The sequence below is a fragment of the Sander vitreus genome, chromosome 20 (genome assembly GCF_031162955.1).
Source record: "Sander vitreus isolate 19-12246 chromosome 20, sanVit1, whole genome shotgun sequence".
NCBI classification, from domain to species: Eukaryota; Metazoa; Chordata; class Actinopteri; order Perciformes; family Percidae; genus Sander; species Sander vitreus.
The window spans coordinates 5,213,544-5,232,165 of record NC_135874.1 but is presented as its reverse complement, the minus strand read 5'-3'; the positions used below and the strand labels follow the sequence as shown (position 1 = coordinate 5,232,165).

Sequence of the window (18,622 nt, the reverse complement as noted above, 5' to 3'; positions counted from 1 at the left end):
TGCACAGGTCAAGTCTACTACAGGGTTGATAATTATTAAAATAATTATTTCTCATTTTAAAGATGTGGTGTGATCACTCTGATCAGTCTACTCAAAACAGACAGTATGGATACTAAATAGGCTACATTTTTAAGTGTGCTGTTGATGCACACCGTTCTCCTACGATGCAATGCACAAAATGGAAGGAAATGGAGGAGGGGCTCACAGCTGGAAACAAATTTAAAACAAATTGAAGTTATTTCATGGATCCAGGATACTATGCATCCTGATAAAGTTCCCTTGGCCTTTGGAATTAAAATAGCCCCACATCATCACATACCCTTCACCATACCTAGAGATTGGCATGGTTTTATTTTTGTTAGCCTAATAGCTGGTTTGATTAGCATTGAGAGATGATTTTATGGAAAGTACCCCATGTCAATCTCTTTATCAGGATGCATAGTATCCTGGATCCATGAAATAACTGGCCTTTAAAAATAAATGGGAATTTAACACAGGGGTGTACTGACTTATGCCCCCTGTATTTTAAGGAAGAACATTTATTTATTTACGATACATTATTCATTCACAAAGATAATTGGTGTCCTTAAAGATTGGATTTTTTCTCATTTTTTTAATTAAGGCATTAAGATCAATTCGCAAAAGATAAAAAAAAGTATTCCTCTTTTTAGTCAACTTTAGCATGGGTGTCCTAATTTTTTCACATGACTGTATACCTTTCAGTCTACACAGGTTAGTTAGTTATCTATCTAGGGTTAGCAATTATTGTTTTTTCTCCATATAAGGTCGAGTGTGGAGTGTGGAGACCTTCTTAATCAAATAAAAAAAGCACCTAAACTGAAAGCAATCTCAATGTCATAATAACGCGTCTTAAGATTTCTTTTTAAAGAGGCCCTTAGATCGTTTTGACTCATCCATAAAATGAATGCATTAAAGAAAGGTGTAAATGGGACTAAAATCATCTGGAGATTGAAAAAAACAGTGAGATGTCATCTGCATAGGTGTGAATATTTATTTGAAGCACTGCCGAATGCTAAAACCTACCAATGGAAGGCCCAGGATTGAGCTCTGAGGCACACCACGGTTTGTGCAGCAGTTTAAACAAATGTCATTAACTTGAGATAAAGACAACGTGTCTGCATATCAGCTGATGAATTTCAGTCAGTTAGGCATAATTAAAATGTCAATGTGTCGATTCGACCCAGTAAAGTTGCTTAATTGTCTGTGAACTCTTCATTAATGATGATGTACAGGTTTAATCTCTGGTGATAGAGAGAAGCAACCTGTACTTTAATTTGCAGTTAAATGTCACAGATTATCACTTTAACATTTTGAAAAAGTCAGCAGCCATCTGGTGTTTAATTATAAGGTCGACATAATCATATTTTATCCCCTTAGGAGGACGTCACTATGGAAACACAGGTGCAGTCATGTGATGTTTTTTTGCACTTGATATTGGAGTGTTTTTTTCTTCTCTCACTAACATTTTAACAAGCTGTCAAAGGTGTGACTAGTCTTTAATTGGTGTGTGAGGTCCCCGTTTGTTCACAGGCTGGATGTTTTTATTGTAGGTTTAAATTAAGTTTTTCTGCTGTTAGTGGTGTGTGTTTGTTAATGTGTATAAGCAAGCACATGCTTTGAGTGTTCTTCCTGACGAGGCATGTTTGGAGCTGACTTTATCCTCTCCACAGGTGGAGTCACTGCATGGCAAGTGAAATACAAGCTCCCTAACACATAAAAAGATGAAAGTGTTGTTACCTTACAGTGAAAGCTTTACACCTGATCCATTGCTTGAAGAATCATGAAAGTGAAATGATTAGAGAAACCTTCAAGAATTAAACACTGAAGTAACGCAGCCTCCTTGTATGTCTTACAGTGCTTTTACTTTTTTAAATGTGTGATTACTAATAAAATCTCTCCTTTTCCTCCTACCTGTCCTCCATTTTCAAATATCTGCCTTTCCATCCTCTCATCCTTTCACCACCCTCCCGTCCTCCTCCTCCTCCCTGTATGTCCCTTCATCCAGGAGGAGGAGGCGCTGCGTGTTCAGGTGAAGGACCTGGAGGAGAAGCTGGAGACGCTGAAGATGAAGCGGACAGAGGACAAGGCCAAGCTGAAGGAGCTGGAGAAGCACAAGATCCAGCTGGAGCAGCTGCAGGAGTGGAAGAACAAGATGCAGGAGCAGCAGGCCGAGCTGCAGAAACAACTCAAAGAGGCCAAGAGGGTAGGAAGCAACAGATGGAGTAGATGGATGGGTAGAGGGATGGTTAATGGGTAGAGGGATGGTTAATGGGTAGAGGGATGGGTAGATTGATGGGTAGAGGGATGGGTAGATTGATGGGTAGATGGATGGGTAATGGGTAGAGGGATGGTTAATGGGTAGAGGGATGGGTAAAGGGATGGTTAATGGGTAGAGGGATGGGTAAAGGGATGGTTAATGGGTAGAGGGATGGGTAGAGGGATGGTTAATGGGTAGAGGGATGGTTAGATAGATGGGTAGATGGATGGTTAATGGGTAGAGGGATGGTTAATGGGTAGAGGGATGGTTAATGAGTAAAGGGATGGTTAATGGGTAGAGGGATGGGTAGAGGGATGGTTAATGGGTAGAGGGATGGGTAGATAGATGGGTAGAGGGATGGGTAGAGGGGTTGGTGGAGGGATGGAGAGGTTGTTTGATGAATGAATGGGTTGGTGGATGTATCTGCTATCACCCCCTAAACATTGTCTGGCCTCCACCCCTACCCCTCTTTAAAAAGGGGGCGGAATGCTAAGGGGTTAATTAAAAGAACTGACAACATAAAATGCATAAAGAGAAAAAATGTAAAGACTGTATTAAGACTATATAGACATATGTACAATGCATAATAATCTGTGTGTAGGAGGCAAAAGAAGCCCTGGAGGCGAAGGAGCATTACATGGAAGAGATGTCGGACACAGCGGATGCGATCGAGATGGCCACACTGGATAAGGAGATGGCCGAGGAGAGGGCCGAGTCTCTGCAGCTGGAGGTGGACTCCCTCAAGGAGAGGGTGGACGAGCTCACCATGGACCTGGAGATCCTAAAGCACGAGATTGAGGAGAAAGGTACGGCTAAGAGATGAGAACATGTTTTATTATAAACATAAGCCTCTGTGAGGAGAAAGGTACAGCTAAGAGATGAGAACATGTTTAAACACAAGCCTCTGTGTAACACATTCATGTGGAAACTGACATGAGTTTTATCCAACATTAATAATTATTACATGTTACGTCAGTTACCTCTTGCTGCAGGTAGTGATTTGAAAAACACTTTTAAGGCAACACAGGCTTTTCTTTCTGCTTTAATGCATATCTTTTTTTAATCGTTAAGGCCTAAACAAGAAATTCTTAAAATGTGTGAGCTTGTAAAAAGTGCTTAAAATTCTCTGTACAGAAGGGAAGAAAATAAAATAATCATGTTTCTGTCTGAGCTGCACTCACAGGAATTCTGAAATGTAAAACTGCATAAAATATGGATGCGTTATTCTGGTGTTGGGTTACTATCAAGTAGCACAGGAGCAGAAATAATAAATGTTGGCCTGCAATGTGATTAGACTGTTGAAATGGTGTCAGGCCACTCATAGTGACCTCTGAGAGCTGTATGATGGTGGCTGATTTATTGATGCTTCCTACTTGTTCTTCAACCTGGAAAGTTTTTTTTATAACTGCAGCAAGTGTTGCTAACAGTGACTCAAAGGAACGGCACCATTTATTTAATTCAAACTTGCCATCGTCTCTTTTGGCAAAAACATGCAGCAACATCAATTCTCGTCTGTTTAGTCACACAAATCAAAAGTTGTTCTTGGTCTGTTTCAACCGCTGCAGAAAATAGAAGGTGAATTATATACCGCTGGATACTGTAGAGCTCAGTTGTGTTTTTTTGGGTTTCTCACAGGCTCGGATGGTGCTGCCTCCAGTTACCATGTGAAACAGCTGGAAGAGCAGAATGGCAGACTGAAGGAAGCACTGGTCAGGTTGGTCTGTTGACACTTCACCCTGAAGAAAAGTCATTTTGCCTTATTAAAATTGGCAATAAATACAAATAAGAAAGGTTAAGAGAGAAGAGAAAGAAATTCAACAATATGTACAATATACTGTACACTTTCCGACGCCAAATTGGCTCTTAATGTACTGGCCTTCATCCGAGACGAGCCAATTACCTGCTGTAGCTGGTAGCTGCTTCCACCAATGGCCGTCTTGTCCCAGAACACACCTATTTGCATATAGACACAGATACACGCATTGACACCTTTCACACCAGACAGACACACACACACACACACACACACACACACACACTGACAGATAAAAGACAGTCGCTTCAAAATATCAACATCATCTATAACTCCACAGATACAGTTCATTTCTGTCGAGTTCCCCCAGCGTTTATCCTTCCCCAACTGAAACTTCAGCAACACGATCAGGGATTTAGATTGTGACCACTACATGATTATGTCCTAGGTGGCATTGTTGTCCACCTGTCCTCAAACACAAGAAAAACAAACACAAACCTTAAACCCTGAGGTTTAACTATAAAAGCCACATTTGTTATATACTTAGTGCTTGTAATACTTCTCCCCATATAGTATACTTTCAAATTGAGTTAATTAGTTCTTTCCCATGCCTATTGTCTTTCCAAGTTGAAATGATAACACATTTCTTTTTTCCAGTGTAGTAGTGTAGGAGGGTATGTGGATTTCCAGTGTTTGAGTATCACTTTCTCAAATCCAATTGATGGAAAAAAAGATTGGGTTCCTCGTCTTGATCCAGATCTTAATGCTGTATTTTCCCCTGTGTGTCAGGATGCGTGACCTGTCGTCGTCAGAGAAGCAGGAACATGTGAAGTTGCAGAAGCAGATGGAGAAGAAGAACGTGGAGCTGGACTCTCTGAGGAGCCAGAAAGAGAAACTGCAGGAGGAGATGACGGCGGCAGAAAAGACCATCGACGAGCTCAAAGAACAGGTCGGTGTTTTCATCATCACACAGAGCTTCTGAGCTGCTGCAGGGACATCCATCAGTCTGCCTCTTTTTTCTTATTTTCTGCATTTTCTGCTTGGCTCTGTTTTGTTAGAAACTGATATGATGTAGTCGCCGTCTGCGGGACCTTATAAACAGAAAATATTTAGGTGAATCATTGATAAAAACAGAAATACTAAATATTGATTCTAGGGAAAAGAATCGATTTTAAAAATCGTTGCAAAAAAATCATGATACATATGATTTTAGATTTCTTTCCCCCACCCCTAATGATGATGTGCTTTGTTTCAGGTGGATGCAGCTCTGGGGGCGGAGGAGATGGTGGAGATGCTGACAGAGAGGAACCTGGACCTGGAGGAGAAAGTCAGGGAGATGAGAGAGACGGTCACTGACCTGGTGAGTGAAAACCATCCGTCTCATTGAGTTTAGTTTAACTTCATCTAATATGAGCAGGGTTCAAAATGAACCTTTTCATCCACTGGCCAAATGGCTAGTGAATGATTACCACAGATTACTATTGTTTTTTTGGCAGGTGAGTGAAGCAAATCTACCAGCCCCTTGTATATTTTACCAGCATTTGGTTGGTGGATGGTGCTGATTTTGAACCCTGAATATGAGACTAAGTTCACTAGATTCAGTTTGTTCTTATGAAGAATCTAACACAATCAATTAAAGACTTGTGCATTTGCCACTCACTGGTTTTCTAGCTCAGCATATCTTTGTGTATTTATACTGTAGGACTGAGGTCAGAGGAAAGTGCCACAGTTTGCTGACTCATTTCATTATCGATATGGGCCACAGTCATTAATATGTATGTGCTGCCCTCTGGTGCTTGTTATCACTGCAGTCATAGTTCAGTTACTATTTGAACTGCCTTTTTGGATTTGTCCTGTTGTTTAGTGTGTTATATAGTTGTTTGTGTATGTAATAGATGTATAAAGTATAAAAACACGTGTCACTTCAAATGGAGCTTTCTCTCCCACAGAAAGCACTTTTTCCTCAACTGCCTAAAAAACGCCTCGCCCACATTCCTGTTTGAAATTCCTCAACTAGTGATGTCACTGATTGAGAATGCCAGCCATTAGTGCTGCCTAAGCAAGCACAGCCCGCCCAGCAGCTTGCTTGAATTTGGTTGACCAATCACAACAGAGTGGGCCAGCTGACCAATCAGAGCAGACTGGGCTTTTCAGGAACATGGGCCAAAAGCTCAGACGAGAGGTGCTTCTCATGTCGCTTAAATTGCCTCCTTGACTCCTCCACTTGCCTCCCTTCCTGGCGTCTTAGCCCCTCCCACCGAGGAGGCACGGGAGAGACACGAGGAAATCATCGGAGGAGAGAGGAAACAAGCAAATGTGTTTTAGAGGGATGAGACGTCCTTTTCTCTGAAGCGTCACATGAATTAGTCAGCTGTTTGGGCGGAGTTAGCAACTCCTTCAGCTGCATGGCTTCCAGGAAGGCTGCTCTCGTGTATCCTCACCTATAGCTCCTCGATGATCCCTACTCGACGCTCGCTCCTTGGGGCAGAAATAAGAGCTTTGAGACGGCCTTCACCGAGGAGGGACAGAACTTCCGGTTCAGCCGAGGACCGAGGAATCGAGGAGCTATCAAATAAAGGGGATGAGATGCAGCTAGAGTGTGTCAGGCAAAGACACTGCAGCAATGGGCAGTATGAGAAACGTAAAATGTTTTTTAAACATCAAAGCATGTAAACCTATTGTAGTAGACCCCAAGAGTACAAATATGACGCTGAAAAGGAGTATAATAGGGGCTCTTTAAACCTCTGCTATCCATCGACCTCCATCGTATTTAGTCATTGTCTAGAGCAAAAGGAATCACTAACACTCTTTGCAGAGGTGTTATGATAATGGCATCTTTTAAACCATTATGGTGGCATAGGTTTTTGTTACTAGAAAAATGCTATCCTGGGAGTTTTCAAATTAGTCACATTGCGGCTTTAAATTTTAAAATAAAAGTAGATAATGAAAAAAAAATACTGAAATAATTGTTTGAGTGTTTCACCCCTATCAATGTGATTTGCAGTATAGTAAAATGTATGAGTGGCAGCCAGCAACAGTTATTTTCCCTGCTCTTGTTGTTAATTATTCTCATGTATTGTTTGTTTTCAGGTACAGTTGTGTGTACAGTAGTTTAGTTTAGTGTCAGTCCCCACGATGAGGTGGAGAGTGTTCACCGGGTTCTTCGGCGTGGGGACACTTTTGTTAAACTGTCCTTGCACTTTAATATGTTGATGGAGCCATTCAAATTACATTTTTAAACTCCCCAAGAAGCAACATTAACCTTGTTTATATTTTGGACATAGTGAATGTGTTTATTGATATTTTATATTTGCAGTCTGTCCTACTTTGTACTGCAACGTGCCACACAACAATGTCCTTCAGGATACATAAAGTTCTATCTTATTGTCAAATGATACAAAACGATAAAAAAAATCAATTCAGGAAAAATCAAGACATACAGAAAAACTCAAAGCATCCAGGAGGAATAGAAATATTTAGCATTTCTGGCAGAGACACCAGAAATTACTTTGCAATAAACCGAGGAAGACTTGTGTAGTTACTACAACTACTACAGCTGTTCACATGAACAGCACAGAAACGGGTTTCCAAAATTATTAAAAAAAACAAGAAACGTAATCATTGGAATAGAAGATACTTATTCATCCCTGCGGGGAAATCTGAGTATCCAGCAGCTCACACAAAAACACACATTTCTATACACAACATAAACAGTTCCCTATAATAAATAAAATGCTATTTGCATTAATGTATTATTTCAGTAGTTGTCATCAAAGTATTCCAGTAAGGGACTGACCCTGTGTGTTATCTCCACCCTCCAGGAAGCTATAAATGAGATGAACGACGAGCTCCAGGAGAACGCCCGAGAGACGGAGTTGGAGCTGAGGGAGATGTTGGATCTGGGAGCTGCGAAAGTCAGAGAGTCTGAGAAACACGTTGAAGCTGCGCAGGAGACCGTAGCCGATTACCAGCAGACCATCAAGAAATACCGCGAGCTCACAGCTCACCTGCAGGTACAGAGCTGGAGCATGCTTAGCATGTAGCACAGAGTTTGATGGTAAATGTATGTATCGTATGATGGGTTCTGATCCGTCATTCCTTTGTGTTTGCTGCAGGAGGTGAACAGAGAGCTGACGAGCCAGCAGGAAGCCTCAGCAGAGTTGCAGCAGCAGCCGCCGGCGGAGATGTTTGATTTCAAGATTAAGTTTGCAGAGACCAAGGCCTACGCCAAGGTCAGAGACTAGAAGAGCTGTTTGAATAGTCTGAATAATGAGTACTTCTCAGGGCTGTCATAACGTTAAATGGGATTCACCTCTCTGGATTAGCTGTTGGTTTAGAGGTTGGAAAGATGAAACTGTAAAAGTTTTTATTTTGTACTTTAGCTAGATTTTTAACTCAAGATCTGGATATTATTTTTTTTTTATTTTTTTATTACTTTATTTGTAGATTTTCACATTACAAAACAAGACAGACAGTACAATAACATAAATCCCTTACCACATCCTCCAAGGCCTCAGTATAAAAATAATAAAAATAATAATTTAAAAAACATTAGATAGAAAATTAAAAAAGATTGATAGAAAATAACAAAAAAATTAACAAAAATGTCAATGAGCAAATAGACAATAAATAAAATAAATTGACATCAGCAAATGGTGAGTAAAGTAAAACAGTACATGATAATGTAGCAACCAATGCATGTATGTTATATGACAGAGTTTAGGACAGGAACATTGCATGACATTTTGCTTTATTGCATCCAATTGAGTCTAGCTGGCTCAAGAAATGGGCATAGTTTCAACAAATTTTATTGGATATTATTTTTGATGTTCACTGTCAAATGTGTAATAAAGATGAGCCTCTCTGTTATGTTTTATGGTGTGTGTGTGTGTGTGTGTGTGTGTGTGTGTGTGTGTGTGTGTGCGCGTGCGTGTGTGTGTGTGTTTAGGCCATTGAGATGGAGCTGAGGAAGATGGAGGTGAGTCAGGCCAACAGACACGTTTCCCTTCTGACCTCCTTCATGCCCGAGTCCTTCCTTCGTCATGGTGGAGACCACGACTGCATCCTGGTGCTGCTGCTCATGCCCAGACTCATCTGCAAGGTAGACACCACACCGTTTACTGTTTTAACCATGCTGGTAAAGTGAGCTTTGAGACACCAGAGTTATGGGCCATTCAAAAGAGCTGCAAATCAATAGAGACAGAGCACATTGCGTCATACTCTGAAAGCCACGCCCGGAGGGGAAAACAACGTTGCATGGGTGAGCTTAATTTACAGACATACCTAAAACATTTGGATATTTGACTAGTTAACAAAATGGTTGCTGAAAACATAACGTTGGGCATGTCATTATCTTAGTGTCAGGATCCCAGTCTTCCCATTCTCCCTGCTGATTCCCCCCATGCCTCATTTAGACCGGATGTCCGTCACCTTCCTCTTTCTTTGTGTTGTAATTCTAAACTCTGGTGGATTTCTGAGGACTATGGTTAACTGCTCCTCAGATCTCTGCAGGGTAAATCCAGACAGCTAGCTAGACTATCTGTCCAATCTGAGTTTTCTGTTGCACGACTAAAACAACTTTTGAACGTACACACGTTCAACCAAAACAAGTTCCTTCCTGAGGCTATTTTGCAGCGGCACCGTGGCTCTGTCCGGCGCTTGGCGCCACCCAAGACGATTGTGATTGGTTTAAAGAAATGCCAATAAACCAGAGCACGTTTTTCTCCCCTCTCGAAAGCTGTGTGGACCAGCCAGACCTTCCTCCGCAGTGCTGTGGAGGAAGGTCTGGCGATGCGAGACTACCCTGTTTTTAGTGAATATAACCACACAGCAGTTTTTATGCATTTTTCTGTTGTTTGCTAGCCGACGGAATTGACGAGGAAGCACCTTTCACGCAATACAAGTCAAAGGAGAGTGGAGTTGTTTCCCCCTCCGGTGGGGGCGGAACATAAATGCGCTCTGTCTCTATATTTTTTTTAATTGACTGTATTTCTGTATGATGTTAAACTGTCTGTTGTGTGTCTGCAGGCCGAGCTGATCAGCAAACAGGCCCAGGAGAAGTTTGACCTGAATGAGAACTGTGTGGAGCGAGCCGGGCTGAAGGGAGCGGTCGGGGAGCAGCTTAGCTTTGCTGGCGGTTTGGTCTACTCGCTCAGTCTGCTGCAGGCTACGCTGCATAAATACGAGCAGTATGTTTCAGCTTATCTCTGCTTAATTTGCATTGTTGCATTTTATCCAAATCTGTAAACTCAATTGCATCAGTCTTCTCTTTTTTGGGTATAACTCTCCTTCTGTGTTTGTGTGATTCTGCGCACCATATTTGCAGAGTGAAACTTAATCTTCACCTATTTTTTGTTACATTCAACACAACCAGTAATTCATATTTTAGGCTGCTTCTACACGCCAATTTGATACTTTTTCTGTCTTCAGTTTAAATTAAGAACAAAATGGATTGAATATATTTCTCATTATTACCACACAACTTCAAATTAAGCATTAGAAACAAGGAATAAGGAACATGTGCATGAAATTAACTGAAAATGCACATTCATTTTTATAAATGTTGAAGGCACCTTTAAAAAGTTACATTTAAAAGGGATTTTGAACAGATATCAAACATTTTTTGTTCCTGATTTCACAGAATGATGCCTGTAGGGGCTGTGGAGGAATACTACTATGTCAATTTGGATTTTGGCATATATTTGACTGGATATAGTTATATATTTCAAGTTGTAAGAAATGCATCTCAGTTGAATGTAAACATGACCGTAGTTTCTCTCATGTCTCTGTCTGTCTCTCTCTCTCTCTCTCAGTGCTCTGGCTCAGTGCAGTGTGGATGTCTATAAGAAGATCGGCGCTTTGTACCCGGAGATGAGCGTCCACGAGCGTTCTCTGGATTTCCTCATCGACCTGCTGCACAAAGACCAGCTGGACGAGACGGTCAACGTGGAGCCGCTCACCAAGGCCATTAAATACTATCAGGTACACACACAGTTATAGATTATTATTTCAGTTATATCCAGTGTAGCAACACAAAAGAGGATAATATGTATATGGTATTTAGGTCCATGTCCCCATGTATTTATTGTTTTGTTTTTTCATAAAGAAGACAGTCAGATAGTAAACATTGCATGTAAACAATTCAGGATTTAAAAAAAACAAATAATCTTTACAAATGTTTAATGGAGGAAGAAAATGTTTGACCTTAAGCATACACACATTTCACAAGTTCTGATGAGAAACACAGAATGTAAACATAACTTCTGTGTGTTTACAAGAAAACTCCACAGGGAACCTTTAAGTCACTTATCAAGAAAGAAAATAACACTTTCAGGCTAAGAATCTACACAGTGACAACGTGTTCATCTTGGTTTATGTCATGTAAATATAACTGCACATAAGTACATTACAGTGGCAATATTGAAAAGATGTTATTCAGCCCGTATCAAACACAGGAACTATGGACAGGAACAAACAAATAACACTGTATGTGAATGTATACTTATATCAGCACCTGTACAGCATCCACCTGGCAGATCAGAACGAGGACTGCACCATGCAGCTGGCTGATCACATCAGAGTGAGTACCAACATTTCCAAATTTACAAAGTAAAAAAAAACAAACTTCATCTCTTTGTTTACATCACATGTTTTACCTGTAGATTATGAATGTAAATGTTGCTTTTTCTTTGGAGTCCAACCATTGTGTGTTAATTCAACTCTGAATGTGAATGCTGTGTATCTAGCTGCTTAAACAGAGACGTCTCCACCAGTTGAGCATCCTACCTGTTGTGTGTCCACGTGCAGTTTACCCAGAGTGCCTTGGACTGTATGGCGGTGGAGGTGGGTCGTCTGCGGGCGTTCCTGCATGCGGGCCAGGAGAAGGCCGACCTCGCCGTGCTGCTGAAGGACCTGGAGACGTCCTGCAGCGACATCCGACAGTTCTGCAAGAAGATCCGCCGCAGGATGCCCGGAACCGACGCGCCGGGCATCCCAGCAGCACTCGACTTCGGACAACAGGTAACCTCGGCAACCAAACCGCTTCACTGTCCACTTTGCTGGACAACAGAGGGGGGAAGAAACTGTTTATGGTGTGAGGTTTTGGTCCTGATGGTCCGCAACCTAGTTAGTTTGTTTTATTATTGCAGAAATGAAGATTACACATTTAGAATGCTAGATTATTTACTAGAAAAAAAGTAGAATATATAAAAATTAGGGCTGTCAATCAATTAAAAAATTTAATCTAATTAATTACATACTCTGTGATTAATTAATCGAAATTAATCGCATACATAATTAACGGTGCCTGAACCGATACTTTAAGAAAGTAAGAAAAGGAAAAAAAAAGGGTACTAAACAACAGTTGGTGACATTAAAGAACGGCTTGTTTATTGCTAAGGCCATATGGTCAAAATGAAATGATTTAATAATAATGTATAACAATAACTTATTTCACTAGTAAATTGCTGTTGAACGACAAAAACAACAACCAGATAGGAAAAGGACATTTACAATAACTTCAAATGCACCACGAGGCTGTAGTTTACCAGTTTCATTGAACGCACCGTCTGTGTTGTTTCTCCGACGGCAGCTGCAGATCGTTACATCCCGGTGTTGAATCCTCTACAGTAAAACACAGTCACACTTTACACCGTTTAGCGTTAGCTGTCAGCATTTTAACCGTGTTTAATCCAGCTACTAGCTAGCGGTAGGCTAACGTTAGCTGCTGTTGAGTATTGTGTTAACTAGCGTCACGTGCAGCGGGGTTTGTGTTTCAGAGCATCAGAGAGAAGAGCAGACATATCAGTGGCACCAGATTTTCGTCTGTATGCAAACGTCAATATGGAATGGATTAATCTGCGTTAATTTTTTTTAACGCGTTATTTTTTCTCAGATTAATTAATTGAAATTAACGCGTTATTTTGACAGCCCTAATAAAAATATAAAAACTTGTTGTAATAAGTGAAGTCATGTTGACCTTTGTGGTGCAGGTGTGCGACACCCTCTCCGACTGTAGGAAACACCTGACCTGGGTGGTGGCCGTGCTGCAGGAAGTGGCAGCAGCTGGAGCTCAGATGATGTCTCCTCTCGGTGAACAGGAGGGGCTGTCAGCCGTCAAACTGGAGGATGTGGCGTTCAAGGCAGGAGAGCAGGTACACAGAATAATACTTCACTTTATCTGTAGTGGAAATAGTAACAAAAACAAGATAACTCTGACCAACAAAGATAAATCTAAAACTAAAAAGCAGGGCCGTAGTACTTGAGTCCAGTCTCGAGTCTACTTTTTTCCTTGTTGGACTCTGCTATTGCGAACTGGTCAAGTTGTTCCTGGCTGCTGATTTGGGATCAGTTGTACAGAATGTTGCCTAAAGTCTATGCATTGATTATTTTGATCTTAGAAGATATATCATTCTTGTTTATATATCAATCCCCCATTATCACTATAGTTGCCTTAAATAAATAAATAAATAAATGTATTAATTTAATGGCAATGCAAGAGGTTGTGCAACCTCTGAAACAAACAATTGCAGTTTCTTTTCAGGCCTACAATAAATTGTGGCAGGACATATAGTTTATTTGGTTTTTGTTTTAAGGATTGTAGAGTTGTGGCTGACATCATTCTCAGATTATCATAGTGTAATTATTATTATCACAATTCAATAATAGTTAAAGCAAATACTGCTCCTGCTGAGGAACTGATGTGTAGAAAAGCTCTTTGAGTGCTGTAAACTGAAAAAAAGATGGACAGAAGAAGAGTGAAGTGAATCAATTTAATTGCAAATTGTATTTATTTGCAAAACAAGAACACATGATGCGGTGGTGGTAACAGTTTGGATAAAAAGTCATCTTACAAAACAAATGAGTGGTAGTTACGTGTAGCAAACAACTATAAGGAAATAAACTTAGAAATACGGCCAACAGGAACAACACAATTAAATGTAACACAGTGACATATGAGACCAACACTAATGATCTGACTGCTCTGAATACTGACAAGCATACCATCATTTTCAGATTTATGGATCCCAGGGTGCCAACCCCTACGACTGTCTGCGCCAGTCCTGTGGCATCGTCATAGCAACCATGAACAAAATGGCCACCGCCATGCAGGAGGGAGAATATGACTCTGAGAGGCCTCAAAACAAGGTAACTCAACTTGACATGATTTCTTTCCAGCTGCTGCAGGTTTTTGTTTTTGACAGCAGGATTAGATTTTTCAGTTTTGGCGTTGTACTGTTTTTCATCTATCAGAACCCTCTACCTGTGGATCTGCGAGGGGCGGCTCTTCGAGCTGAAATCACCGATGCCGAAGGTCTCGGCTTGAAGCTGGAGGACAGAGAGACAGTCATCAAAGAGCTGAAGAAGTCTCTCAAGATCAAGGTGGGTAAACAAACCTGCAGCAGTACCATTTGAAACATACAGCAGTAGGGCTGGGTAGCATTCAAAGACTTTCCATACTGATACCTGGAATTCGATACTGGTTGCTGAACGAAACAAATCCATTTCAACAAAAAGAAATTACATTTTACCTTTTTTTTTTTTAACAACAATTTGTTTGTTAGCTCCTTTACAACTATGTGACAGACACTTTAGTCAAGCCTCCTGAAATACAACATACACACACGTGAGCCCCGTCTCTGTGCGTAAGGTAGTTTATTCTGAATGCCTCGTGTGTACTGTCAGAAAGCCAATCACCAGCTTTATTAGATTGCAGTAGAAACAATGCTGCATGCTTATCTGCTCAGTGACGCTGATGAGATTTATACTTTAGGTATTGAATGACGAGGCATTTTTCGATACTCGATACTATGGAGGCAATTCAGTCAGTGCCTTAAAAGTATCTTAGCCATATGCAGCAGATTCAAGTCAAATATTGTCCGAAAGAGAGCAATGAAAAATCTTTTAAATTTGCATAAAACTTTTGTTTGTGTGTTTTCAGGGAGAGGAGCTGAGCGAGGCGAGTGTCCGTCTCAGTCTGCTGGAAAAGAAGCTGGACAGTTCGTCCAAGGACGCAGACGAACGTGTTGAAAAGATTCAGACTCGACTGGACGATGCCCAGACTCTGCTGAAGAAGAAAGAGAAGTAAGAACGAACTCTGGCTGCAGATTCAGACCGGAAGTGATGTTGTGTGAAAGAGGTGTACAGCTGTGCCATGTTGTCCCCCTCTCTGCAGGGAGTTTGAGGAGACGATGGACGCTCTGCAGGCCGACATCGACCAGCTGGAGTCGGAGAAGGCCGAGCTGAAGCAGCGAATCAACAGCCAATCTAAAATGACCGTCGACGGGCTGAGAGGAACTGGGCCGTCAGGAATCGCTTCCATCGTCACAGGAGTGGCAGGAGGTGAGTGACATTTATTACAACAACTTACATTACTACACTTCTTATACCAGTGTTGTTTTTAGCAATTAACTTAAGTTAACTAAACTAAAAATCAATCCTGAGAAGTATTTACAAACACAATTATGACCCGTGTTATTTATCCTCCTTTTGACCTTAACAACCATTGACCTCCTCTATTTCTTTGTACGACTTTTTCTTCTTCTTACTTCTTAATGTCTTACTTTACCTTCTGCAGAGGAACAAAAAGGTATCTACCTGCTTGTATTGGCATCTGTTGTTGATCCGGCATCTTTCTTCTTTTAATTTTGCATGGTGTGACGGACGTTAAATACTACATGCATGTTTTATACAGGGTTTCTGCGGGTCTAAAAAGTTTTGTTTCCTCAACAAAAAACAAAAACTTGAAGTCTTGAATATTTTATTTTATAAAATGTGTTTGTATCCAATTGTGGGCTTTTGGGAGACACACTTAAAAAAATAAAAAAAAAAAAATAAAAAAAAGTGTGATTGTTGCAGAAGTATATAGTAGTAGTAGTAGACAGGAGGCTTTAACCATCTAGTTACCACTGTCACTACTGCTGGCTTTCATAACTACTGTAGGAGACTCATCAACTCAGAATGGGCCTCAAATTTACATTTAACTTCAATTTACTTAAATGAATTAACCTTTTTTAAATAGTCAATCAATCCATCACTTTTCCTGCTGCTCATCGAAGTACTGAAAGAAGGGATATAATAAATCTAGATTTATCATCTCAACTGGTTTTCCATCATACTTTCATACTGGACAGTTTGATTGTGAAACAGGCATTACATTGTGCATGGTATGTGGTATTAAAATGGTCTTAAATTTAACATATTAAAGCCTGCAAACCCCCTGTTATTAAACCATTATGACTGACAAGTTTTATGTGTATGTTATAGTGATTAATGTGGTATTTATTATATACATTCTTCTGGCATGTACATCTGCATGCCTGGTCTTAATCCATATTTAGCAACTCTGCTCAGTATGTAAATTACACACCAATAAGTTTACAGGTACTGAACACTTTTTTCTAAACACGTCTGCTGTAATAATTGATAATTACACCAGAGTAGAAAAACTGAATGATGATCACTTTCAAAACATTAAAAATCAGTGGTGAAAGAAGTATTCATATTATGCTTTTTCCCTTTCCTTTGTGTTATATATCTTTTTGTGCATGTAATAGGTTTACAAAGTGAAAAAGCCCAACGTCCACCCCAACGGGACTTACCATCTGCAACAGCCTTTCGCAAAAATCATTTTTTTTTGAAAACACACAAAATATTTTGTGCTGCCCTATTTAAAATATGGAGAAGACAGGAAACTGTATTTAGTGTTTACTGAATGCAAATATTTAGCAAACACTATAAATAAGGTTTGGGTCCAGTCAGGTGTTTATAATGCGTACCTGCTCTTTCGCTCCCGCAGTGAACATGATGTCGGGCGTCAGTTCAGGTTCAGGTGTCCAGGTGATCGACTCTCCTCTGCTGACTCAGCAGATTGAAGCTCAGAGACTCTGCATCAAACACCTTAAGAACGACAACAACAGGCTGAAGGTACAAATCATCTCTCCACCATCACATTCGGACCCCCAATCTGACGATCCAGCTTGCTGCTGTTCCATCTGGATTAATCGTGTCCACGTTTCCCTTCGTAGGCTGAAAAGATGCGTGCTCAGCTCGCCTCTCTGCCTCCTCTTCACGTGACCAAACTTCCCTCCAGAGATGGAGGTCACCCTAAAGTGCTCTCCAGTGCCCTCTACCGCAAGACTGACCAGCTTCTGGAGACTCTGCTGCAAATGAGTGCCAACGTCAAGGTGGTGGACATCACTGGGAAATCTCCAGGTATGCGTGTGTTAATGTCTTCAAAATAGTATCCACCTCAGAATTGTTTTCACTTTATTTCGACATACTATGACTTTTTCTTCACTTTTAGGAGGTAGGAGAGATAGGAGAAAGGGTAGATAAGTAGGAGAGAGAGAGGGTAGATAGGAGGGGTTGGGTGGAGCGGAAGAGCCAAAATTGTGCCCATAATGCAGGAGGATTGACTTTTTAAAGACTAAAGTTAAAAAGGTAAATCCTGCATTATGGGCAAATTTTTGGCACTACCTAGCCTCTCTCCCCTATCTACCACCTACCCTCTCTAACCCATATCTACGCTGGTGATGTGCCACTCTTCAGACTGTTCTCCTGGCATATTTGACAAAAAGCTATAGTATATTATTTTGAAAAAGTGATAAAAAAAAAAAAAAGCCACAGTATGGTATACCAAAAAAAGATAATGGTATGCAATAAGTTATTAGAATTTCCTGACATACATTTTGCAACCTACCTGCATGATATGAAGACCGGCGATGTGTGATAGCATTATTTAATAATGCATTGATGTTATGACTTGCAATCAATAAATAATTAGTGTGTGTATCAGCTATGATGTTCCTATGGCTCTGCACTGCTAACAGACACCAAACATTGAATAGCCTATGCCCACTAAATAAAGAATTGAAATACATTATTTTATTGAACATTCATTTAAATATAACACTGTTCCAGCCCAATTTACCCCTGGTCCTTAAAGTAATAAAAAGTCATAGAGACGGAGCGAGACAAATATGCATGCAGGGAAGCAATACAACCTTGCTGTTACATATAACATCTTTGTATGATTAACAGGTGTGTTTTTATTTGTCCTGCAGTGATACCTAGTGCTCAGCTCCTGGAACAGACTGCTAGATTACAGTCCCTGAGTGACACTCTGGGCAGACTGAAGGTAAACAACCACCCACCCACCCACCCACCCACCCACCCACACACACACACACACACACACACACACACACACACACACACACACACACACACACACACACACACACACACACACACACACACACACACACACACACACACACACACACCCACACACACACACTTCAAACAGAGCTCCCATTTCTGTGTACACCCCGTCAGGATGAAGTAGCAGAGCACGTCGTCCACCAGCAACCTGGAGCTCGAGTCTCGTCTGATTTTGCGACGTTCCCTTCGACCTCGTTTGTTAAGGTAAGAGCTGCAGCCACATTACCAGTCAAAGCTCACTTGTTTCACTCCTGGCATTCATAGAGGAGGGGGGGATGAGCTTTTGGGTGTCACTGCAACATTTTGTGCCTGTTTTGAAGCTTTACCATCTCATACCAACACTGTTTTTGACAATTGGTAACCTTGGT

General features: G+C 40.8%; 1 protein-coding gene across 3 annotated transcripts in view; it reads left to right on the top strand.

Moving 5' to 3' along the window:
* The window catches only part of dctn1b (dynactin 1b), a 58,701-nt gene that overhangs the window by 38,031 nt on the left and 2,048 nt on the right, over nt 1-18,622 (top strand). For all 3 annotated transcript variants that reach the window (XM_078277610.1, XM_078277609.1, XM_078277608.1), the window contains 21 exons: nt 2,027-2,224; nt 2,880-3,084; nt 3,914-3,992; nt 4,821-4,980; nt 5,287-5,391; nt 7,853-8,044; nt 8,147-8,263; nt 8,980-9,132; nt 10,059-10,219; nt 10,844-11,012; nt 11,542-11,610; nt 11,838-12,050; nt 13,022-13,183; nt 14,046-14,177; nt 14,283-14,411; nt 14,971-15,113; nt 15,205-15,371; nt 16,828-16,955; nt 17,057-17,243; nt 18,095-18,168; nt 18,369-18,458. In XM_078277610.1, coding sequence (XP_078133736.1) covers nt 2,027-2,224; nt 2,880-3,084; nt 3,914-3,992; nt 4,821-4,980; nt 5,287-5,391; nt 7,853-8,044; nt 8,147-8,263; nt 8,980-9,132; nt 10,059-10,219; nt 10,844-11,012; nt 11,542-11,610; nt 11,838-12,050; nt 13,022-13,183; nt 14,046-14,177; nt 14,283-14,411; nt 14,971-15,113; nt 15,205-15,371; nt 16,828-16,955; nt 17,057-17,243; nt 18,095-18,168; nt 18,369-18,458 — 3,033 coding nt within the window. The remainder of the gene's footprint in view (nt 1-2,026; nt 2,225-2,879; nt 3,085-3,913; nt 3,993-4,820; nt 4,981-5,286; nt 5,392-7,852; nt 8,045-8,146; nt 8,264-8,979; nt 9,133-10,058; nt 10,220-10,843; nt 11,013-11,541; nt 11,611-11,837; nt 12,051-13,021; nt 13,184-14,045; nt 14,178-14,282; nt 14,412-14,970; nt 15,114-15,204; nt 15,372-16,827; nt 16,956-17,056; nt 17,244-18,094; nt 18,169-18,368; nt 18,459-18,622) is intronic.